We start from the raw sequence: 24,729 nt of genomic DNA, 5'->3' as shown, positions 1-24,729 counted from the left end.
AATGTATTCTGCAACGACAACGGTTGACTCAGGTACACTGGTATTTGATGGGGTCTTTGTAGTTTCAGCAGAGGACGCTCCTTTCTCGTCTATCTGATTTGCAATTTCAAAATAATCAAAAATTAGCCACTTAGTCGGAGTACCACGTAGTGGGGGAGGGATAGTGGATATTTTGGCTACACTCCGCTGTCTTCTTTTTTGGACGGTTGTCGTGAGGTTCGAAAAGTAATTGCTATGTTCTGTATAAAAATATTTTGCCATGTCTTCAGCTTACATTTCGGTAGTCTAATTACTTTTCGAAAAGCTTAAGTATACGTTGTAGATTCCCGCTCCACGTAGGTAGTAAACATTTATGGTCGAAAAAATTTAAAATCAAAAACATTCACTCACCTTGATAGAGCTCCAACGTGGACAGGATTCCTCGCGATCGCGTGGTTAGTATAAGCTTACGGATGAACACTTCACGCTCTTTTGATATGCAAACGCGGCCCTCGCTCTTTACCGACGAAAAGAGCATTTCGTCACTTTGAAACAATGCTAATTGCTCCAATTGTATCTCCATTGTCTCTAAACGGACGCAAAGCGAAATTTTACAACTCCCGTTTGGGAATTTGTCAATTCAGATCTAAAGCGACCGAAGTTGGCGGTGAGCGTTTGCAACCTCATTCCTAGGTCATTGCGCCCGCAAAGCATCATGGGTACCCCACTTTTCTCGGGCGACGCTTTTCAATGGGCGCGATTCCGTAATGGTATGTATCAACCTTACTTATTTATATACAGGATGAATGACCTCAAACCCGAAATGGAAATCCAAAAATACGACTGGACAACCCGACTGGGTTCTAGGCGGGTTGAAGACGTAAATGGAGTAAATCTGAACACAATATTAATCAAACTGAAATGTGAGAATACACAAAACAAAATGGACTATCGAACTTGCGCACCCAACACAGTTATGTTATTTACAATTCAGTTTACTTGTCCCTGCCAGTTTAACTTGATATACGCCAGTTTTACAAATTCACTTAAACTCTATCGCGATGAGACTGACATCTCGATTAAGCCATTCGTATACCAAATTCGTATTTTACATTTTCTTTCCACAGTACTTGCTTTTGATTGGTCATTTAGAAACTTTTTTATAGAAAGGCCGATAAAAATAGTTTAAAAGCAAAGAGACTTCCTGTTACCTTGTTCCAAACCTGTATTAAAGGAAATCTGTTGTTTAGGAATTACATGTAGAACTTAAACCCTTCCACTCCCAAGATCTCATTAGTAATTCTCGTTACTAATTGCCATATAGTTCTCATGATGAGAGTTTGGAGAATTTGTTATTGGATCAACTGATAAACCCCTTATTGGTATTTTCCGTTATTCTCATCACCTGTCTGCTTGGTATTGTAATTTATAGTGTAAGGAGAAATTCTGCCTTGGTCACACGTGGGAGTGAAAGGGTGAAAGGCGAGACTTTACTGGCTACAACGATTTCTTTTGATTTTGACAAATCAACAGCTTCTTGTTTACTGCAGCAGCAGCGATGTTCATTTTGAGTTGTCAAGGTCTTTTCTGTCTTTTTTATAATACAAAGTAAAAAAGCTGTTGGCAGTGAAGCGCATGAGAAACCACCATTCAGAAATCAAGTTTCAAATATGTTTATTGTTCAACTGAACAATTTTTCCTAGAACTTGTTCATAGTAACTAAACTATAGATATATTTCAATTTAAATTCACAACTATAAATTTACTATTTTACACCTTGAAATTGAATTTCAACTAATCCCACAGTTATCGTTTGACATTCGAGAGAATCCTCTAAAACAGCCAGTTTATGCACAGCGCTAACAAAGATTGTATAAAAGTGATCTTTGTTAAGAGTAGCCTGCGGCTCAGGGTTTTTCCTTTCTTCCTATTTTGTGTTCATCACACGAGCAAAGGAGAGCGCAAGAAAAGCACGAGGAAAGCGCGAATGCTGTTTTTTTATTTTCTTTTTCGCTCTTCGAGCCTATAACTCGCGCTTCGCGCTGGGCACCTTTCGCCGCAGGCTACGTCAATGAACGAATAACCAAAGATAAAACAAATGCAGTTCGGGTCTTGTTACAAGGTAATCCTCGAGTAATTTTTAATTAGAGGTATCCAGTCCCTCGAGAATGGGGAAGGTGAACCTTGCGCTTACTTGTGTTTCCGCGAAAAATGACTATAGACGGCCTAATGGTTCAGCGCGGAAGGAAATTCAGGGTGTTTTGTTTACATGTGTATGCATGCGTTTTCAGGCGTGCGCAGGTAGGCGCGTGGCGAGTGCGAGGAAAGCGCGAGGGTTGAAATGCACAAATGGCGGAGCACAAAAACCACAACTGTTAAGTTTTGCACGCTCCCTTCCCGTGCATGACTCGCCCTTCACGCTCGCTTTATGTCTCGCACTTGCCTTGGTGGGCCTGAAAAACGCCAGAAAATGACGCCTGTCTCACAACCTGATCAAGGACCCTAGTGGCATTTACGGATTCGAAGTGATTCAGATAACTTCCGTGGAATAAGCTTATGAGTAAGGTCATGTTGTAAGATGCAGTCTCCACAGTAAACTCTCTCTGGTCCGTTCTTGACATTTCAAAACACTTCTATAGTGTTATCTCTAGTTTCTTTACGAAATAGGATTTGCTTTGAGGCATATTATCTCGCCACTGTTGTCTGGCTCTGCCGTGATTCCTTTTCCACTTCTAAGCATCACATTTTATGAGTTACCAAGCAGACCAGTTCCTGGAAATGAAACATGAACGGTTATGAATTGTGCAAAGTCACAAAAATGTGCGAAAATTTGTAGTCTTAAATCCATAATTTAAAAACTGACAGCCAATCAGAGCAGAAGTAATCATATCAAGTAGCCAATAGGAACTCGAAGTAGCTCCAAGCGCGGGAAAACACATGTGAGGTCACAATTTGTTGAAGTTGGGATCCAATTGGTTGATATAACACGAGTTTTCTGGACCAATCAGAGAGCCCATTACTTTCGACTCAACTAAAATTTTCTCCATGTAACGGCAGATCTACATGTAACTTTACATGTTACAAAAGGCTTACCTTTGAAACCTTCCTCAGGGGCATTGTTCACTGGAAAACAAAAGAATTTGTTACGAAAAAATGATTGAAAGTATTACAGTATTGTAAGCTGTCTATTAATGAGAAGATTTCATCATTTGTGTACCTGGGAGAGCCTCTTGTGATATGGCACCTTGAGGTTCATCAATCTGTAAGAAGAGTTTGATAATGACCATAACTAGTTTATTACCTAAAAGTCTTTAGGACACCTGTTCATTGCCTTTAGACTGATACTTTCTCTTTACCCGAGAGATTGAAATTTATTAACGATTGAAGAATTTAACTGGCAATCTTCTATGATATTAAGAACAAAATGATGCTAAGATTATCTGAAGGAGGATAATCTATGTAACTGTCACAGGATACTCTCATGTTATACACAGACCTTAAGCAGTAATAAGGAACCCGGTCTAATTCCTAATGAACGAAGCGTGGCTGCATTGTCAGTGAGAGGGATGCCATTTAAGGTGAGGTGTTGGTCCATCGGCATCACCGAGAAACTCTTCATCAACTGAAAAACCAAAAACATGTTTTAAGTTTATAGCTTGATTAACTAAGAATCGTGTTTAAAGCGCTTCGATTTAGTGTCGCAAAACCATAACCAAAGTGGTCTCATCGGCCATTAACATCCTGAGGAGGCATAGCGTTTTGAAACGTTGTTGAAGGGGGGGGGGGGGGGATAGTCATCGAATATCGGTCTGGGCCAGGTACCTTCCCCCACTTAAAATTCCAAAAATGTTCTTTACGTAGTTTGTTGGAAAAGTTAAACCTACTTGCCACCCTCGTTCTCAGTTTCTCTTTTTTTCGTCCTTCCCGACCAAGATTGGGTCTATAATTGGCCACAGAATAGAATACAATGGGTAGGGGTTCTGAGAGGGAAGCGGCACATATCCAGCAAAATTGATCCAGGTACCCGTCCCCCGAGGATATGTTATTGAAAAAAGATTTGCTTCACCTGTACTTTGACATCTCGTAAGGTCTCGGATGATCCAACAGTCAGTGACACCTCTCCCCGTTGTTTACGATGCCTGTAATGAACGCAATGATGATGAAATCTCAAAGAAAAGAAATAAAGAAAGCGTAAAACTAAACATAAATACCTGGAGCTTCTTCGCGCCTTCGGGTCGCGGTTAAGTTTTTGTTTCTTGCTGTCCGGTGGAGACTGCAAATAGAGAGAGGACTGGTGAGGAATGCACCTGATATTCACATGCTCCGGCGAGCTCATGTTCTATTGAAAACCACAGTATAATAAGATCCAATCTGGGAGGAATAAAGTCTAAAATGTCTAACGGATCAAAATATAAGAATTTCCCCAACCTGGAAGTCTGGGTCGAAACAGTAACCGTCTTTGCTGGAAGGAGTCTGTCAAACAGCAACCACACCAGATAAATTAAAACAAACTTTCCTGATAATGATGATGATGTGGCATTTACTACGCATTCTCCATACTAATGCTCTAATGCACTTTACAACGCATTGCGGGAAACTATGGTCAGACTGCAGTAAGCACTACAGTTTTCTGAGAGGAAATTTTGCAGGCTTCCCCAATTTTGGAAACAAGACCAGATCATAACACCGGGGGCTACGTTCCCTACTTTGCCAGAAGTGCGTGGGTTCTTTGATGTCGCTTGCTAATCAGTACAAAGAAGATGCAGGAGATGTGGCCTACGGTTCATCGTCCTTAATTAATCGAAAAGACTGGAACGTCTTAACATTTGCAGCAGTCACAGCAAAGGCAACACATCATCCACAGTTATTTTAAGACCCTGAGTGTTGGTCCGGTCTGGGGCTTGAGCCCTTGACCTCCCGCCAGTCTGGCACCCTACAACCTGAACTAACCAGGTGGCAGCCTGACCTTCCCTAGAGATGGTAAGTTTCTTCTACATTTAAAGTTCATTAAAGCCCCGCACTCCCCCCCCCCCCCCTCCGGCTAAAAAGGCAGAATTCTTACACTGTTCACTACTTGCTCAACGTCCTTCTCGCTGTGATCTTTGGTGATTTTCCGCACGAAGATTGTACCATAGCGATAGTTTTCTACGTGCTGAGCTCTCTCCTGTATGCGCGCAAAGCAACAATCTGTGCATATTTCTGAAATGGAAATTGGAGAATATTACGTTCTCTGTTCATATTCTTGATTAATGAATGACTTCTTGATGTTTTCCTAGCGCTCACGTAGCCAATTCAGACAGTCCAGCGTGCTGACCGGTCGAAGTAGTCATGTAGTGACAAACCGCACGAAAAGTTGTTCGTTTCCTAGTGGTTAGGAGGCTAAGGCGACACATCCGCCCGACGTCGGGCACGTTCTAGGGGATTAATCAGGGCGGAAAGAGGTTTCTGCCTGCTGCTGTTCAAGAAATGCGCTCGCGCTCTCCCCGAGGAACAAATACCGAGGAAAGCTATAGAATCAAATGCAATATATATAGAGAAATATATTTAAAGCACCTTACTTATTTTAGCATAGAGATCGTACACTGCCCCCTTTAACCGCTTTAAGCCTATATGATCTTAATCTATGGAAAACATAATAAAATGAGAGACTTGCCAGGGGTAGTCACCAGCTCCCTCACATCGTCTTCTGTTACCGTTTTCGTGACGGTGATCACGTGATCGTATGGATAGCTTCGGGTAAGCACGTTCCACTCTTGTTGCCAAACATAGTGCAACCTGAAATAAGGGAGGGTGGGTGAGATAACGTTACTCTTTACAATGAACCGCCGCGATGTCATTTACACCTTAGATCGCAAACAAACCAAACAACTTACATTTCGCTCGCACCATCCACGTCATCTTCGCAGCCAGGATTAAAATGGAACTTTTCATGGGCGCAAAGCAAAAGTGCATTTGTAATTCTTTCCGGAGGAACATTCCTTATGGGGTACCTAGCAAAACAGAATTGCGGTTTTATTTCTGTCTTGATTATCAACAGCTTTTTTTTTTAATCAGTGTCTAGATTATGACATATTCTTTGATGTTGGCAAACCTCTCCGAGTACGTATATATGGCACACACTTCATCGGGTGATCGCAAGGAATGTTTCGGCTGTTTATAGTCAACTTGGAGTCAAAACAAAGTGCCGATTTTGGTAAATCAGCGATGAAACGATATTCTGTCTTAGCTTACAGGCAAGCCTTCAATAGTAGTGCTACAGGACGAACCCTTGAGTATAACGAGCCAGTAAGCAGTCTGCAAGGGATCTGGCACTGGTAATGGATTATCAGTGCTAGACCCTTTGCAGACCTCTCGCTGACTAGCGTTACTCAAGGCGCCAGAACTATTCGCGGGGGAAAATCGCTCGCACTGAAGAGCTAATAATGCAAGTTTGTTCGCAGGCTAGATGTTATTTCCTTCTCCGATTCTCGTGCCAAGCAATCTGTGAAATTACATCTTCTGTTATCTTAGTTGCTGAGTGCCACGTTTAAAGTGTTTTTTTACAAACTCTGCGAGTTATTACCTTAAGAACTGCCTCCATCGATCGATAAAATCTTTTGATACTGCACAAGCAACGAACGGATCCTGATGGAAAGAAGGAAAGGTGTTTTTCATTACAAGATTTAGGACATACAAGTATACAACGCCAAAATGGCAAAGTCTCAAACTGTAAGAAAGGGAATCATTACATTTCTTTTTCCAAATTTTTCGAGAATACAACCAATCGAGAGATTGAGAATTTCGCGTCTGCCATAAAGAAACAGGCATCTAATTTTTTACCGCCATGTTTTCGCGCTGTCTTGTACCAAACTCAGCGTGGGAAGATCGTAGCAGCGCAGCTCCTTTTTTCTGCCATTAGTTCGGTTTTGAATTGACAAATGCTAGTTAAGGTACTTTTACAGTTATACTTAATCCTTTAATCCCCAAGAGTGACTATCATCATTTCAGTATCACTCTTGCACCACACTTTAAGGATGTGAGAACATAGGAAACGACTGAGGAAGCTCTTGATTATCAATTAAATTCTCCCTGTTAGTTCATAGGAAATATTTAGATAATAGTATGGAGAATATGCATATCAATGAAAGGATGTAAAGGCTTTCAGACTTACGCCGTTATCAAATGACGGCCGGTTCCTATCGAGATACAATTGACTCAAAACAGTTCTCTGCTCTGATGCAAGTAGTTTGTGAAGCTCATTCTTCTGACGTTCTTCTTCATCATCTGCCTGCGTAAGAAAGAGAAAAAATTAAAAAGCGAAAAAACCAGTACTTATTTGTTAAAATGTCACACTAAGGCTGAATTTCCACCGTCTTCTCGAGTCCTGTCTTCGATCCTACCGAGAAAAAACTCCCCGGGATAAGCGCAGGCTCATTTCCCAAACGCCGTTTGAGCCTACGTTACACAACACTGAGTGACAACCCTGATAACTGCGATTGAGGATTTAAAGCAGGTAGATCAGTGTCATTGTAAACCATAGCCAGTGAGAATTGTAGTCAAATACCTGGCAAGCTCTACATGCTGAATGAGCAGCTGGGAATTCAGAAGCGGAAGGAAAGTAATATCTCAACCTCTGCCACACTTCATCTGGCACAAGGCGCCGACAGGATTCGTCAGAGGAGAGGCCGCCTGTCAAATAATTCGAAAAAAAATCTTGGTTAAAGTTGGTCTCTTTGGTAACAGACCGAGGTGAATCACTGTCATGGCAGCGTGACATAACTGTTTTGTAGCCCACACAAGCATACTTATTACTTATACATTACTATTATTATTGTTAGTATTATTATTGTTAGTATTATTATTATTATTATTATTATTATTATTATTATTATTATTACTATTATTATTATCATCAGCACTGCAGGACGTGCCCCCCACCCCCCCGCGGGAAGATTTAAAACCAAAAAGGGAGAGGTTTACCCGGGGTCTGGCACTAATATTGATTGTCAGTGCTAGACCCGTTCCAGGCCTCTCGCTGGCTCGCATTGCTCAAGCCCTCATAGTTTCCTGCGAACGAAGAAACACTTGTGCCGAGGCGCCAATTATGAGGACCTTCTAGTGGGCTACATCATATTGTCTTGATATTTTCTCACCATGTTCACAAAGCAAATCTTCATTGAATTCAGAATTTCCTTCGTCTTCCTCCTCCTGTTCGCCAGGGTCCTGTAGATCTCCGTCCAATGTCTGTGGTTTCCCTCCCTCTTCTGTCATGGTCATATCATTATTTTCATGCTGTCTGGCTTTATCTTCGTCGTCGTCTTCTGTTTCGTGATTGGCTGTAACTCGACAACTGTCCATTAAACTCTGCCGTGCCTCCTCTTGGTAATTCGCCAAAACTTTCCATCGAAGAAGCGACCGCCGACCAACCCAAAAATAATTTGCACTGAGAATGAAAGGAAAGCTACAGCTAAACAGAGAAACACTGAGAACATTACGGTGAAAACTAGAAGTAACTTATAGTAGCACTGGGCCCGAACACTACCAAATTTTGTGATAGCGACGAAGGCAATTTTCCCGCGCTATGCGCTAGTTACGTGTATTTTCTTTGAGTTCTTATTTCTTGGTGGCCCTTGAAATAGATTTATTTCTACTATGCGACACAAGAAATAGAAGAAGTTACCTGTTGGACTGTTGAGACTTCAAAGTGTCTGACACAAACTTGTAGTCTTCAGACAGCCGAGTTTCGAACCGTATTCTCCTACACTGTTCTTGCACACATTTGATACACAAAGAATCACTGGATGAAGAAAAAATAAATATTAAGGTTGTGAAGGTGATTTGGTTACATACTCTATTGCATAGGGTAAATTTTTAAATGATAGTCGAGAGACTCTGAGATTCCATTGGTTTTGCTTAACGTCGCTCAGTGATAGGTTAAGAAAACATGAGCCACTCTGTCAACCAATCAGATGCAAACCTCAAATCAAACAGGACCCGGTCACTCGCGTTCTCCCGCGCCTCAGGTATAAAACAATAGAGTTTATATTCGCGGGCATAAATGTAATTCATACCTGACTCAGAGTCATTTTAGCCCAAGCTACTAGGCGAGGGTTAAAAGAGTATGTACTGTGTTACTGTCATTATCACTTTGAAGGGCATGAAGAAATCGAAAATTGAAAAAATGACAGCAAAACAGTCTGAACAATGACAAGAGCGGGCTAAAATAACATTCGATTAATTGTAACAAAATTTGTTTCGGCTGAAAGTTTAACAAAAATATCCCAAAAGCACACCTTTGAAGTCTAGGCAGTCCACCGTAATTTCTGAATATTTCGTCAGCCTACGAAGACAAGAAGAAATAAATAACAACAAGCTGCATTTAATTCCCAAATTGTCTTCTAAGAATGCTCGCTAACTACAAGCAGTGAAAAAGAAATCATTGAGAGTATTTTCAAATAATCGGCAACTTACAGCTTTGATGTTGATCCTCTTGGCATTAAGCGCTTGATTGGGATCAAGCCTGTCGTTATATAAACAAAGCAACAGGTCAAGGAATAAATCAGATAAAACTTATAGCGCTTATCGACTGAGTGTCGTAAGACCGAAAGTAGACAAATCACAATAGCCAATCAGAAGAGAGGAAATTATGACCAAAAGCCAATGAGAACTCAAATTTAGAACACAAACACTGTTTGAAGGGCGGGAAAACGCACGTGAACAAACTGTCTGAAGCGCGGGAAAACACGAGTGACCAAGACGCGCTTGATGTCAGTTTCGCATCTGATTGGTTGACAGAGAGGCGCTTTTTTTCCCTAGATCAATCACAGAGCGAAGGGAAGCCTAGTTGAGGTAGTTCGGCTTTCGACACTTAAAAGAAAACTGCTCCAGTCCAAAGGACAGAAATACAAAGGTGATTGCCTTCTTTATACACTACGCGATACAACTTACTTTCCATGAGAACACAATAAAGAGGAATTGTCCACTAGCGGAGTCACAGTTTTTTCATTCATCCAGTCCTTCAGCCACTTTGTAGAAATCCATTCATAGTCTTTTCCTGAGAGGCGAAAAAAATGGTCAGTCAGTACAAAAGATGATTTCAGAAGAATCCAGTGAAAACTCAGAGTGAACACAGCGCGCTGGTTGGTTGCAGTTTCACGTATGTTTGATTGATGGGGCAGGCAAGTTTTTTTTAACCAATCACTGAGCGAAGAGACAGAAAACAAATGAAGACGAGGATTTTGTCGAATTTCAGTTAAAAAAATTGCTCTTAAATCGCGTTTTACCCTTTACTCCCCCAACATCGATATTCTCTGCACTGTCCTGTTTACATTTCCTATGCTACTGACGAGGAGAATTCGTTTGACGATCAGGAGCTTCCTAAAGTGGTGATCATTTCCTTTACTCTCATAGACTAAATGTTTGATTCAAGGGTGATATTGTAAGGAGAAATTAGAAGCCAGTCACTCTTAGGGGTTAAGAGGTCAATTGGAGTCCAGCCCTTCACAACGTTTATTTCATAGGTATTGAGATTTACCCACAAAAATCGTAGTGAATAAAATTCGTACTGATTCTAAATGTAGCCAATCAGGAGTACGAACGACAAAATTTCACCGTGAAAAATTATCGTTCGTCCAATCAGCAACGCGAACGACGAAATTTCACTAATGATGAATGAACGTACTGAAGAGAACGTCATGCGAGAGCCGTTGCACAAAACCCGCGCGCTTTGAAAAATGGCCGAGGGAAGGTTCGCTTCTGTTTACTCAGTTGAAGAATTCATGTTTGGCAGGCTTGTTCTATTTACCCTTCGACAATTAAAGTGACTAGTATCTGATTTCTCTCCACAATATCACCCCTAAATCACACATTTAAGTCACGAGAATAAAGAAAATGATCACCTATGGAAGAGATCCCTTGATTGTTAAACCAAATTCTACTCGTCAGCACTGTAAGAAATGTATGGAGAACAGTGTAGAGGATATGTTATGAACTTTATGCACTTTTATTAACTTGTTGTTGAGAAATTTTTAAACTACTTTTTACGCTTTTCATCGCCCCATTTGTGCTATTTGTCTACCAAAGACAACACGAAAAAATCTCAGCACCTATGAAATAAACACATTACAGCATGGAAAATGCTTTGTACGATTTTCATTCACTCGTTGATACGTAACAGAAAACTCACTCGTTCGCTGCGCTCACTCGTTCGTTTTCTGATACTACACAACTCGTGAATAAAAATCGTACGCGCGCATTTTCCATGAAGTAATCTCTATATCTCATCCATGAAATACACTTATCAGGTCAATTGTTATCTTGAATAAAAATGATTTTACCTGAAGATACCGGAATTTCTAAATAAAGTCTCCTTATTTCAGCTTGACTTTCTTGTCCTTTGGCAATCAACTTTTGCTAAAGAAAAATGCCCCAAAGTTATTTATGGAAAATTTCACATCCCAAGTCTTCTTTGTTAAGGTATTCAATAGCTGTGGGTTTTTTCATTTTGTGATAAAACGCATTTCGATTGAGTGTCGTAAACCGAAACCAATGTAATCACAAGAGCCAATCAGAACAGAGGAAAATATCGAGAGAAGCCAACGAGAACTCAGTAAAAACAAGTAAACGACCAAAAGCGCGGGAAAATGGCAGCAACTAAGTCGTGATTAGTTTTACTTTTGAATCTGATTGGTTGAGAAGACGGCACTAGTTTTCTGGACTAATCCCATAGCGAAGTAAAGCGAAGTAAAAGCAACTCCGGATTACTTCCGAAACTCAATTGAAAATTGCTCTATATTTGTTCAGTCCATAAGTAACAACAGTGTCTCCAGCCTTTGCAAAACAGAAAGAGAGAAAAATTGCTCTGATTTACAATATGGGCGCACAATACACGTAATATTTTCTTACACGAAATGTCTTGACCTGCGTAACCCAGTGTTCAAATAAACTGTTGTCCATGGCAACTAACTCAAGTACGTGAGGTGGGACTTCGACATCATCATCTTCACTTCCTTTAACAACGATAATAATGATAATAATGACAATTACAACAATTTAATAATAATTTAATATTAACGCAGTAGTATATTAATAATAACTGTAATTATTCCATACCGAAAGACGATATCAATGTTGCATAGCAATAAACTTTTTGCATTATTTCATACCAAGATTGTCGCAAGTTTGTATGAATAGACAAAATGAAAAATCTCAAGAAGAATTTCAACTAGACTGCATGTTTGACCTAAATAATTTTACAAATCAGTTCAATAAAATGAATATTTAAAACCCCCTTAACTTGTAACCAAAAATCTGAAAACCTCTGAGCTTTACAAAGGAAGATCTACTTTTAACACCAGTTGCAGCATCTTACCGACACCTTTATGCCCTTTCAAAGTGTACACCAGAGTGTATGCATTTTTTGACACATGAAATCCTTGAGCACATTTTGGCCTTTTAGCAGGCTTAGGGCTGGTGTCTGAAAGGGAGAAAAAATATATATATCTTTAACAAACAAATGAAAGATTAAAGATCAAAGATAATAACTTACTGTGGTTTAGAGTATTCAGTACATGTTTGGTACTTGCCTAATCTACTATCAAAAACCAGGGAAGATAAAAATTAATTCTGTGCATCAACAGTTATTACAAGTAAACCTGTTTACTCTTTAACCCTCAATGATTTAATTATCAATTCTCCCTTCTAGCTGCTATAAATTTCCTTGAATGTAATGTTCATTTAAGAGAACAGTTTCTACCTGATAAGTTTGAGTATTCCCATTACCTGTTTGCTGTATAATATATGGAATTCACGGGGAGAAATTACATGTTAATCACTTCTGGGATTTGAAAGGTTAAATGCAGAAAATCAGAGTAAAATTATGGAATGACTGAGCAATCAGTTTCTCATATTGAAGGAAACTGAACCATGCTAAAAAAATTCAAAAGAAACCTCTCCTGTTAGTTTTAAAAGCTAAGAACAACTGGAAACAAAAACCTGTTGAGTCTTCATCCTGAGAAAGCTTCAACTTTCCTTGCATCTTGACAATGTCTTCATCATTGAACTTGTACCATGACCCAGACTATTGATACAAAACACTGTGTTATATTACATTCATACTCAGGTAAAACCTCCAGCTGAACACAAACCAACTATTGGTAACCCTCCTTTCCCATGTATACCAGTGGTGCTGCAACATAACATCAACAGTTGTGCCTGTTCTTGAGATTACAGCACCTTGCAGGTCAGTTTTGGAGTGTAGGATAATTTGCAGGCTGAGAGCATGCTTGCACTGGCACTACAACACAAGTGGGCATGTAAAGCAAGCATGCAAGAAGTTTACAGGAGGTTTGGCAGACCACCCACAGACCTCGTACATGATCACTTCACTCACTGTCTGAAATCTTGATGTCTTTTGCCGTTCATGCTGCAGTGCTAGATGATTTTCAAAAGGACTTACAAACCTTCTTGTCTCTAATGTGTGCTACATAGTGTCCTGAATACGCACTGACTCCAAAATGCATCAAAACTGCACTCAGCTCATACTCATGGTTAGATCCTATCCCAAAAAAAAAAAAAACAAACAATGAACGTAAACCAGTACTAACTGCTATTGGAATTAAAAAAAAAATTCTGAAAAAATGTGCATCGAGTTACTTACCAGAGCCTCCACTCTTGACATGTTCTGTCATATCAAGATTATCTGGAAACTGAATGAATGAGTTCAGTTTCTTTTTGTATCCTGTTTTCCTGTATACAAAAAACAACACTGATGAATAAGTATATGGATATGGGCCAGGTTATTCACAGCTGGGGTCAGATAATCCAAGGTTACTGTGAGATCTGATTTCTGATCTGAAAGGTTTAAAAGAAAATTCAGTATAATTTTTTTTGGTCTACAATTTGATGATTGGAATCTCTAAAAATAATAGAGAAAAATTATCTGAAAATGGCTTTTGAACAAAGGAATAGAGAAACCTGGAGTACAATTTAACCCTAATCAGCTGTCTAACATCAAACAACTACACCCTGACCTTTAACTACCTCCTATGATGAACAATATATTTAAAACAGGCTGGGGGGGGGGGGGGAGAGGAGGGGGAGAGAGAGGAGGGGGAAAGGAGGGGGAAGAGTAGGGGGGAGAGGAGGGGGGAAGGGGAGGGAGGGGATGGGGGTAGAATGATCCTCACTACTCCTAGCTGAAGAATGACTGCTGGAAGCAAACCAGGGACAGTAGCTTGCCTTTCGTTGGTTGGGTTCCTGTTGTAATCAACTCACTTTTCTTTCCTAAAAAGTGTAGTGCCATTCATATCAAATGTTTGTTACTTACCCTCCACCCTTAAAAACTCACTCCTCACTCCTCCCCCCACTCTTATCTTTCAATTCTTGGCCCATTAACACCTAAGGGTCTAATTTCTCCTTGCAATATCACCCCTGAGTCACAAATTGAGGTGACAAGAACAAAGGAAATGATCACCAACTAGAGATTGAGCTCTTGACTGTTAAACAAATTCACCTTGTTAGTATCTTAGGAAATGTATAGAGAATAGAGAGTCCACAGTTTTCATTCTTACTGCAATATTAACCTTACCTGTCAAACACAAATCTTAACAGTTGCAGATTGAGTACAGGAGGGAGGGAGTGAAGTTCAATGTAACGTGCTGCATTCTGTTTGCTGTTACACTGAGTACAATAATACTGATTGTCACCATCCAACTTTTCTTCCTGTTTACAAAAAAAGATTCCACTTGATTTGCTAAGGGATAATCAAACAAAGTGATGACAATAACAATTTTATTTATTTATTTATTTGTGACATTTAGACAGGATGACTCACTTCAGCTTAAAAGCTGGCTTAACCCTTTAACTCCCAAGATCTCATTACTAATTCTCCTCACTATCTGCCAAATACTTCTTCTGATGTTCATTTGGAGAATTTGGTATTGGATCAACTAATCATCCACTTATTACGATTTTCCTCTATTCTCATCACCTACCTGCTTGATATTGTATTGATATTGTAAGGAGAAATTCTGTCTTGGTCACTTGTGGGAGTTAAAGGGTTAAATGTTGGCCTGTATAAACAAGAACAAGGCTAGACCACAACACCAGGAGCTATGTTTGCTACTTTTTGCAAGAAGTGAGTGGGTTCTTTAACATCCCCTGCTAACACATGCAGAGAAGATGCAGGAGATGGAGCTTATTGTTTATCATCCTATCCAACCTTATTTCAAAATCATTTGCAGATGTCATGCAAAGGCAGCACATTCTCCTCTGTTATTTTAAGGCCCTGAGTTTTGGTACTGTCTGGGCTTGAACCCCTGCCCTTCTGCAGGCAGTGCTGCATTCTACAACATGAGCTAACCAAGTGCAACAACAAAAATATAAATCCTACATCACCTTCAAAAACTCCTTGATACACTGGTTCAGTGATGAGTGGCCTTGTATGTTAAGGTCCAGTTCATAAAAACGAGAAAGCCTCTTGGATTTATTCCCACACCTCAGACATCTAAAAGATCAAGTTTTCATCAGCAGCAAAGAACTTTCAGAATTTTCGTGCTAAGATCTTGGGAAAGAATGGGTTAATATTCAGAATGTGTTTCTCTTACTCTGTAACATAGAAGTACTCCCCTCCAAACTGAGACTGAACAATATTCTGCACCTCAGGCTCAGCCTATAAAAAAAAAAAGGAGTGTAATGATGCAGAACAATAAGGTGTGTCTTTTTCATTCTATGGTATGAGTAGGTTAGTAAGTGTGTGCGCTGGACTCCAAGTCAGGAGGTCTGGGTTTAAGAACTGACATGGCGTCATTGTGTTCTGTTCTTTGGCAAAACACTTGACTTCCACAGTTTCTCTCACCACCCGGGAATAAAAATGGGTACTGGCTATTGTCAGGAATACCAGATGAAAACTTACTCGATTACAAGTTTACCCCTGAAGGGTTAACTTGGGATTGAGTGGTATCCCATCCAGGAGGAAGACATCTACAATACTTTATGGATGACCCACTTGGTTCAAGTAGAGATTTAATTTTTTTCTTTTTTCTGGTTCAAAGTGGAAAATATAGTCACACCTCTCTACAAGAGCCATCTGAACAACAGAGGAAGTTGTCCATTGTAGAGGTGGCCACAAGAGCAAGCTTGACTGTAATAATTTCTGTCACAAACAATACAATCTTGGTAAACCAACCTGCTTTGAGAAAGTTTCTTCAAGTAATGAGGTAAATAGTTTGCTAAATTCTTGAGCATCCTAGAACATAAAACAAATTTCTAAGCAACTTACCAAAACTAAAAAAAAAAATGCAAAATGACAATACCTAAAACATTAATTTTCAACAACGTTATGTTGCACTATTAATCCTATATCACTAAGAGTGACTAACATCTAATTCTCCTTACAGAATCACCACTGATTCAAATATTGGGGTCCTGAGAATAATGGAAATGATGGCTAACTAAATAAGCTCTTGATTGTTTGACAGATTCTCCTTGTTGATAATACCACAGGAAATGTGTAAAATTGTGGACAATTTGAACTAAGAAATTTTCACTTGTTCAAGGGCACCAAAAATTAATTCATGTTAAAATACCTGCTGTTGTCCAGTGTCAAGTCCTAAACTGTCTACAAAAGGACTTGGATCAATGTACCTGCAAAAATAATTACAGTTTTCTTCAAATTTCCATGCCCACTCTCATTTCTGAAATTTTACATGGTTACCAAAGTTACTTCTTAACAAGCAACCAATCAGTTTTTGATGTTTGGGTTTATTCAGTGAAACAAAAGGTTTCTTTTTCCTTTCACCCCTTCCCCCCCCTCCCAGAAAAAAATCTCATATACAGGCCCCACCAAAAACACTTCTAGACAATGTTTTTCTATAAATTTGAAGACTACATACAAAAATTCAAGCAATTAATAATACTTTCTATTCAGCATGGTTTTCCACCAAGCTATTAGCTGACAAATATCTAGAAATTTGGAAAAACCCCATCTCACCCAAGTTTAGTCCATGAGTGACCATGACAGAATAGCTCCTTGCAATATCGATACAATATTATAAGCAGACAAATGATGAAAACAAAGAAAACCATCAATTTCAGGATTATCCGTTGATCCAATACCAAATTCTCCAAACCAACATCATAAAAATTGTAGGGCACACAGTGGGGAGAGTTATTAATGAGATCTTGGAGTGAAAGTGTTAATAAATAACAGCCTAAACTTTACATTGTACCTTCGAAAACTGTACTGCAACTGAGCAAACAGCAACTGAAGGTGTCCACAAACAGTCGTTGGTGCTTCATCTGAGTTCAGTATAGTGGTAGAGGGAAGCAACGGAACCTGCTCGACAGCCGACACCTTACTGGGAGTTGTTGGCACATTTAGAGGTTTATCCAGGAATCCCCCATTCTCACTACTGTGATGGTTCAATTTAGAAGAATCTTTGGCAGGTTTATTTGAGGTTTCACCATTATGACTGCTATGATTAGTCACCTCAGAGTTATTTGAGCTGCTTGATAAAGTTTCTGATGTTGACAAGCCATTTACAGCTGACAATTTGGAAAGAATAGCAGGTAACCATTAAGAATGAGCACGTATATAAAGATGTGGAAGACATGGTTGTCCAACAAAAAAGGGTGTTGAACTCTGGGTCAAGGAATCCTAGAATGAGATCTGGCTGTGTCATTATGATTTGTTCTTAGACAAGACACTTTACTTTCCCAGTGCCTCTCGCAGCTCAACATTATTTATAACTGAGTACTGATGACCTATCAGGGAGACCAGGGGTGAGTAGCATTATTCTGAGGAACCAGGATAGAGTAGGACTGGATTCACCAATTGACTTGAGAAGGCAAAGCCTGTACTCGATCCCTGTGGCCCACCCAGCCTGAGCTTAGCCCGGTTTGAAGCAACTAGGAGTATCACTAGATGGGATGCTAATCTTTTGAAAGGTTACCCCCAGCATTTCATCAGGCTTCCCTGACAATTTCCCCATACCCATTTACAGTCCTGGACAGAGAGAGGCACCGTTATAGTAAAGTGTATTTCCAAGAACACAACACATTGACCCATCTCAAACCCAGACCTCTTGACCTGGAGTCCAGTTACCTTGAGAACAGGCTGTTTATCTTTCACTTGTAGAAAGATACTATGGAAAAATTTTGTAAATGGGCTGAAGTCTGATCCCTCACAGGAAACTCAGAATTTGTGTTACCCCATGCTCACTCCATAGGAGAAAATGAAGCATTCTGGTTATTACACAGGACTAAGGAAAAGAGTTGGCCACTCAGGACCTGGTCTGGTCATTCTGTTGTGTTCTTGGGCAAGACACTAAATCCTCACAGTGTCTCTCACTGGTGAATTTTTAGGGAAGCCTGATGAACTGGTAAGGGGTAAGCTTTGTGATGAATAAAGGGGGTAAATTTCTAAAGAAACTGGTGCTGCATTGGTTGGGGTGTATAACAGGGTAATTTAGTATTATCAAATGAGTTTATAACATAAACTGGCCACCATAAAGAGTTTTTAAGCTGACAACGAGCTAATGCTTGAAATGTCATTGTGAAACTCTTTATGGTGGCCAAGTTACATTTTTAATCTTTGCACTGGACTGGCCTCCTATCCAGGGAAGAGTAGCAATACATCTAGTCACTTCCTTCCTCCTGAGGAAACCAGGATAATTTCTAGCTGGATGGGCCACTTGGCTTGAGCACAGACTATGCTTGTTCTAAATGTTAAACATAATTTTCTAATTACAATAATTCTCACCTATTTTGACCTCTTGTTCTGGTCTTCCGCTTGTAGGAGAGATGTACTTGTACATAGCTGAACGAAACACTGGATTATGAAACCAAACCTGTGGCAGAAACAAATAGCCCTCAAGCAAAATGATGGTCTACTTTTTTTCATGTCAGCTGTGAATTGTCTCACCTGTAAAAATGTATTCACATAACATGTAGCTCCAAGGTTCTTAAGCCCAACAAAAGCATTCTGAAAAGCCAAATGTGAAAAAATGAAAAATGAAATGAGGAGACAGATTGGTGCATAAGACAGCCAAATTGGAACAAGTGTTATATTCTGTTTTATTTCTTAACATATTTTTAATATGACAAAAGACAAGTAAATTCTAAAATTTAGGTACTGTATTAATTCAAATAGGTAGTTATTACCTTCATGAACTTTGAGAATGAATGCGTACTTGAGATGAGCACTAAATTTTCACCATTTTCAGCAAGTTAAAAGTTCATTGTGCCACAAAACAATAAATAACAACAAAATATGAAGATATACCATAGACTGTGAATTTAGAGATTTTAACCCAGTAAACTTAAGAAATAATTTCCAGTATTCCTCTTGTGCACTTCCATTTTTAGGGGGGAGGGGAGGGTTGGTGCTTATACCTTGAACTCCCACGATCTCGTTAGCAATTCTCCTTACTGTCTACCATACAATTCATATGAATTTAGTTTAGGGAATTTGGAATTGGCTCAACCAATGATTCCCTAACTGATATTTCATTACTTGTCTGCTTGATATCTGACTCATACGGTAGGGAGAAGAGATCATGATCATCTCATACCTGTGGGCGTCTCTCATTTTCTGGGTCTTCACAATTTAACCAGTAACTGTCTGAAAAGAATAAATACAAACTGAGAGTTGCTCCTACGAAATACAAATTTGCAGTCTCCTGTAAATAATAGTTTTTTGCATAATTTACTTATTAAATATCTATCATTAAATATTCTTAATTATTAATACCTTTAATTTCGCTGAGCCAAAATCTTTCTCCAAGGCAATTAAAACAGTTTGGATTTGCTTTGCAGTTCCTCCTATGAAATACACAAATCATTTTATGTTAACAGCCTTGATACAGCTTTTTCCAAATGCAATTTACAAATGATATCTTGAAGGTTTTCTACAGGCTGGTAAGCAACTGTGCATTGCAAAAGGAAGTTTGGATCATATGTACTTAAGGCATCTGTTAGTTGAGTATCAGTCAGTATTAACAGTCGAGTGTTTATGAATATATTGGCCATTACTCAGTTCAGACTTCAGCTGATAGTCAGCTGACATGTCAAACAACATCAGTCACCTCTCAAGCAACATGCATGTCAGAAGATACTCTTTCAACAAGCTGATGATACTTTACTAACACTTGGTGGACCCTATCTTCTCCATTCGCACATTAACTTACATTCTCTAGCCTTCGCAAGACAATGTCCATTCTTGACCTTTCATGCCAGCCAGCCATATTCATCAATGTCAAAGACTGTTTTTTCAGTTTAAGTTTTCTTTCTTGTTTTAAACTTAAATATTCTAAATGAAAGCAGTTTAAGCTGTATCCCCCTCTGTCATATATGAGCATAGGTGATAGAGACTCCTCTTTCTCCTCCCCAGTAGGTAAGGGAAAAGGGCTAGGAGACTGTTGTCATCTCAGCAAAACTATGGTTAAAAATACTTATCTACCACCAACAATCCACTGATACACCACTGACACTTGACTGATATGCTGCCAACTGTTGATCGCAATGTAACAGTCAAGATGTCAGCTGAGTGTCAACCAACATACCAACCAACTATCCACCAATAGTGGCAACTGATGGTTTTCCAACTTGAATAACAAGGTGACTGACATTTGGTAGACTCTCAACCAATATGTGAACCAATAGTATTTACCAGCAGATGCCCTAAGTACACATGATCTGTAAGTTTAGTCTACCTTTGGATAAAGTAAGTTGGGATGGATTACCAAGAATCTGTGACACTTCAGTCGATTGTGAAAAACCTTGAGATTCAGGCTAAGTGAAATAGATTTGAGTTTTAAGTATGTGTATCTTGTGCCTACAATCCCCCATTCATATAGTCGAGGCATTTGACATTTCTTTTAATTTTATGTTGTTTCTTGTCCCAGAGATGGCTAACAATGGCTTCTAGAAGTATTGTCCAAGCTGATGTCTAACACAGAAGCAGAGTATACAATTTTCGAAATTCCCAAGCTCTTATCAATAAAGGACCAATCCAGTTTTCAAAATACTACTGTCTTCCAGTTTTTGTCATCATGATTGGAAGGTTGCTAACAGTTAATTAAGATTGTTAGTATCTCAAATAGAAATTAGCACTAATATCAGTAGTTGTAATACATAGCCGCAATATTGTAAAAACAGAGTACTGACCTTAAAGAGGTATACGACATTAAATAGAAATTGATCATAATGATTGTTCTCGGCTTCCGTTTAATTTATTTCTCAAAACAAAGAAAAAATTGTGCACAGCGCTTTCGTTAATTTGAAACGGTGATCTTTGGGTTTCAATCAAAGTAAGGGTCGTACCTTTCGGATTCGTCAACAATATCGAACGTCCCTTTTTGATTCACAAAGTTAAATATAACAATTAATTAATTTCAAATTCAGACTCAGTTCAAATGGATTTCCATCGATAAAAGCAAATAAAAGCCAGCTTCTCACCTGCAATTTCCCGGAGAACAGGCGGCAGTATTTATTCTATAGGCGCTTTCAACGTTATCATTGATGACATTTTCTGGTTCAGTGTAATCAGCCCATTCCCATGCTTGCTTCAGAACAGTTCCCTGTTGTTTCCGATTTGTTGTTCGACGCGCCATCTTGGATATAATTTTCTTATTCCCGCGCTATGCGCACGCATCGGCAGGCGGGCAGCTGGATTTTCGCAGGCTCAGGTACTTTGTGAGACCGGTTACTATTTACCACTTTTGCCTTTTCCCGAGTTTTTCAGAGTATTGCTGCACACAAAGCTGACTCTGAAACAGGGACCTCGATAATTTATCCTCCCTGAATTTTTCTTCGAGCATCGGAGACTTGAGTTTCTAAGTGCCCCGAACTTGTGACGGGGCAGGGAACCATCAACGCACGCTAGTTTCCCCTAACTGATAGATGAGGACACAAACTGGACATGAAAAATTGCTAAAGTTAGCTTGAAGTACAGATTTTCATTTAGCGTGCATCAAGCGCGAGTCGGGCGCAAGTGGCGAGACACGCGCGTGTCTCGCAGAAAATGACGCTTGTTCTGAATGCCAATAAAGATTATTCAAAGCATCATTCAAAATTCACGACCTAATTCTATGCGCATTAAAATTTCTTACAGTGTCTTCCGATAAAGAGACTCAAGGAAAGGTTTGTTTCACCGCGTTTCGTGCGCGAACTTAAAAGGCAATCTCTTTAGGAGTGTGTGACAAAGCGTAACATTGCTCGAAAGTGCGTGACGTAATTAGAATGCGGACAAAATGTGACCTGACGCGTGTAATTGTTTTGGCTGTATCTTACCGGAACAACACGTTCAAGAACTGTCGACATTAATTGACAGAGACTTAATTTTATGTGACAATCAATTTGGCAAACGATACGCTGGGAAGTGGAGTTGAAGAGAGATGCAAGATGTCGCTAAACGCGGGCAGCTATCGAGTGAGCGATTTAAGTCGAGGAATGACTCTGAGAAATGCCAGCGAGAATCGAAGACTGGCAGGACATCTTCAACATCTCGATCTTCAGCTACAACAGAATCTTGTCAATATGCAGGCCGAGATTTTGGACTTAAAGCAATCGCGTAAAGGAATGTTACCCGCCAGACATCAGCGACCGAAAAGATCTTTTGGGAGAACGGTAGGCGATCCTAGACAAAGTAAAAGCCGTCAAGATCGTTCGGGACCTCGAATGGTTTCGCCTCTCACGATACAGGGCAGTAGTAAAGAATTTTCAAAACCATTTTTGCCTCAAATCAGCACGAAAAATACAGCTTTGGTTGTCAAACGGGATTTCGGTATCGAAACCAGACCGAACTCATCGAGTAGTCCTGCAGCCTCCCGGCGTACGCGGGGGCTATCATCTGATAATGACTTATCATCAAGTAATCTATACAGACCAAAATCATCACCAAATTTAGTTGCAAAATTAGAACGCAGCAAAGCCACAAGCCAGCCACGTCCTGATTCAGGTAGAGGAACTAACGTTCGGCTTCTTGAAAATTCCGATGAAAAGTTGGTGAGTCGAAGTTCTGATGAATTTTCAAACACATCATTGGAGCTTAATGATCGTGTAAGTGATTTCTTAAAGAGACCTAATACGAGATTGGGCGAGCGAGGAAAACGGGAAGAAAATGAACCAAAAAAAGAGGGAAGTAACGCAATTCCAACGATTAATATCGAAGATCAAAGTGAACCTTGCGACTGGGAACTCGAAGCAAACTCCGAAGAAGAAAATCAAGGCGCACATGAACACGATCATGGATTTTTGTCAGACGAAGAACTATTCAGAAACTCGTTACTCTTAAGAGCTGATCGAGATGACGGTCTTACGCGATCAATGCCAGATTTATCCAGTCTTGGATTCATGGATTTCAACGAGGTTATTGATCAACGCTTGCGAAAGCTGCAAGAAGAATTACCATCGAAGGAAGAAATGCGGAAAATACGCTATCTGAGATTTCGAGATGAGCCAACTCCGCCACCTCTTTTGTCAGTTTTTAACAAAGGTAGTGTCGGGGAAATGGATAAAATTGATGAGTAGAAATTGTGATTATGTAACAATTCGTTATGAAACATCCTTTACACATCGATGTTTCGTGGAGAACTGCGATAAACTAAATTGGATTTATGCAATATCGAGGCCCTCATAGAGGGTTATATGGTCTCATTCAATTTATTATTGCATGCTAAGACCCTGTTATTGTGTTTTGATAACCTGGCTTACCTGCCTACTTAGTGCGACACAATAAGAAACTTCGACGCCTTTGTAAAGTTCAAAGGGGCACATTGAGGATTAGATCCTTCTGCATTTATCTCTAAATTTAACACACATATCTTTTGGGCACATGAGATGGCGCCGTAGATGAAAATCTTTTGTATTAGTTGAAAACCCACGCAGAAAATTAAATTGAATGGAAATTGTGCACTTTATAGAAAATTTTTTAATATTCTTTAGTCTCTAACTTTGTCCTTGACGACTATGGAATTATGAAAGACTCGAAAATTAGGAATACCGAAAATTCCGTAGCACTTCAGACTTGACTCTAGGTCTTCAGTCGCACGTATGTGTAGATTTCCTTCCAACTATATCGGAATTCTGTAGCATCTAATATCAATAAAGTTTTGAAAAGCTACTAAAATATTTGCGCATGCTTTCTCTCTACTTTAGAAAAGATATTCACGCAAGAGAGCTTTCTTTGTTTCAAGAAGGTTAATAAACAGTTAATTTTCTGTAATCAAGGCCTGTTATGTGAATGTCAATATGTCTGACACGAAGTCACTCGTGTGACGTCAGAGAAGGGTCAATGAGGTTAGCGTTGCAGAGTTCCGGTGAAACGCTTCAGTGCACGAATTGCGACATAAACTTCATGATATTGTGAAATCTTCTTCGTGCTTTGAATGCAGCTATGATTTTATTTTACTATTTTATTTTTCATTTCTCGAGACCAGTTATCATTTATCGCCTGAGGGTTGTAGGATTTTGGTTGTGTCAACTTAAAAATTCACCTGATCGCCCCCCCCTCCCCTTAGGCAGGCAATTATCCATAGTACCCTCTTAATACTTTGTTAGCGACGATTGATCCCCCCTTCGTTACCTTAAAATCATGTGACCCCTCCAAAAAAATTCCTTCACTCCCTCCCCCCACGGGTCAAATAATAATTGGTCCTGCCTAAAGAGGATTGGTTTACTTTCTTCTTTTCCTTCTTTTTTTTTATCATTTTTTTCTTTTTTATCGAGCAAGAAGTTTCTGTTTTGAGGATAAGAGTTATTGGAAAGGTTACG

At 39.6% G+C, this 24,729-nt stretch overlaps 2 protein-coding genes across 3 annotated transcripts; one reads left to right on the top strand and one right to left on the bottom strand.

Annotated features, from left to right (window-relative positions):
* Positions 1 to 1,636: 1,636 nt before the first annotated feature.
* LOC113664244 (ubiquitin carboxyl-terminal hydrolase 48) lies at positions 1,637 to 21,609 on the bottom strand. 2 transcript variants are annotated; one of them, XM_089214402.1, is made up of 35 exons: positions 21,415 to 21,607; positions 19,709 to 19,779; positions 19,530 to 19,579; positions 18,881 to 18,940; positions 18,719 to 18,806; positions 17,187 to 17,502; positions 16,545 to 16,602; positions 16,145 to 16,204; positions 15,564 to 15,628; positions 15,355 to 15,463; positions 14,546 to 14,679; positions 13,616 to 13,704; positions 13,419 to 13,513; positions 12,952 to 13,036; positions 12,329 to 12,433; positions 11,863 to 11,966; positions 11,295 to 11,370; positions 9,907 to 10,012; positions 9,430 to 9,478; positions 9,252 to 9,298; positions 8,639 to 8,755; positions 8,112 to 8,401; positions 7,523 to 7,647; positions 7,130 to 7,246; positions 6,542 to 6,603; positions 5,853 to 5,969; positions 5,633 to 5,754; positions 5,042 to 5,178; positions 4,408 to 4,452; positions 4,191 to 4,252; positions 4,046 to 4,118; positions 3,476 to 3,601; positions 3,197 to 3,239; positions 3,073 to 3,102; positions 1,637 to 2,751 (listed from the first exon to the last, which is right to left on the bottom strand). In XM_089214402.1, the coding sequence occupies exons 1-35, from the start codon at positions 21,567 to 21,569 to the stop codon at positions 2,726 to 2,728; spliced, it is 3,414 nt and encodes a 1,137-aa protein (XP_089070528.1). In that variant the 5' UTR covers positions 21,570 to 21,607; the 3' UTR covers positions 1,637 to 2,725. The 2 variants fall into 2 exon arrangements, with proteins under 2 accessions (XP_089070528.1, XP_089070529.1); XM_089214403.1 differs by lacking the exon at positions 4,408 to 4,452 and having other exon boundaries at positions 21,415 to 21,609.
* Positions 21,610 to 22,191: 582 nt separating this feature from the next.
* LOC113664236 (uncharacterized) lies at positions 22,192 to 24,185 on the top strand. Its single transcript, XM_027179834.2, has one exon. It carries the CDS (start codon positions 22,360 to 22,362, stop codon positions 23,485 to 23,487), a length of 1,128 nt encoding a protein of 375 aa, XP_027035635.2. The 5' UTR covers positions 22,192 to 22,359; the 3' UTR covers positions 23,488 to 24,185.
* Positions 24,186 to 24,729: the final 544 nt, after the last annotated feature.

The sequence above is a fragment of the Pocillopora damicornis genome, chromosome 8 (assembly GCF_964200805.1).
Source record: "Pocillopora damicornis chromosome 8, jaPocDami1.2, whole genome shotgun sequence".
Taxonomy (NCBI): Eukaryota; Metazoa; Cnidaria; class Anthozoa; order Scleractinia; family Pocilloporidae; genus Pocillopora; species Pocillopora damicornis.
This window is presented reverse-complemented; position numbering and strand designations above follow the sequence as displayed.

Excerpts from the sequence above, each read along its gene's own strand:
- LOC113664236 (XM_027179834.2), top strand. The coding sequence starts at position 22,360 with ATGTCGCTAAACGCGGGCAGCTATCGAGTGAGCGATTTAAGTCGAGGA.
- LOC113664244 (XM_089214402.1), bottom strand. The coding sequence starts at position 21,569 with ATGGCGCGTCGAACAACAAATCGGAAACAACAGGGAACTGTTCTGAAG. Across the intron at positions 7,648-8,111 it reads AGATTTGCTTTGTGAACATG|GCGGCCTCTCCTCTGACGAA; the intron begins GTGAGAAAATAT and ends ATTATTTGACAG. Across the intron at positions 2,752-3,072 it reads CCCTGAGGAAGGTTTCAAAG|GAACTGGTCTGCTTGGTAAC; the intron begins GTAAGCCTTTTG and ends TTTCATTTCCAG.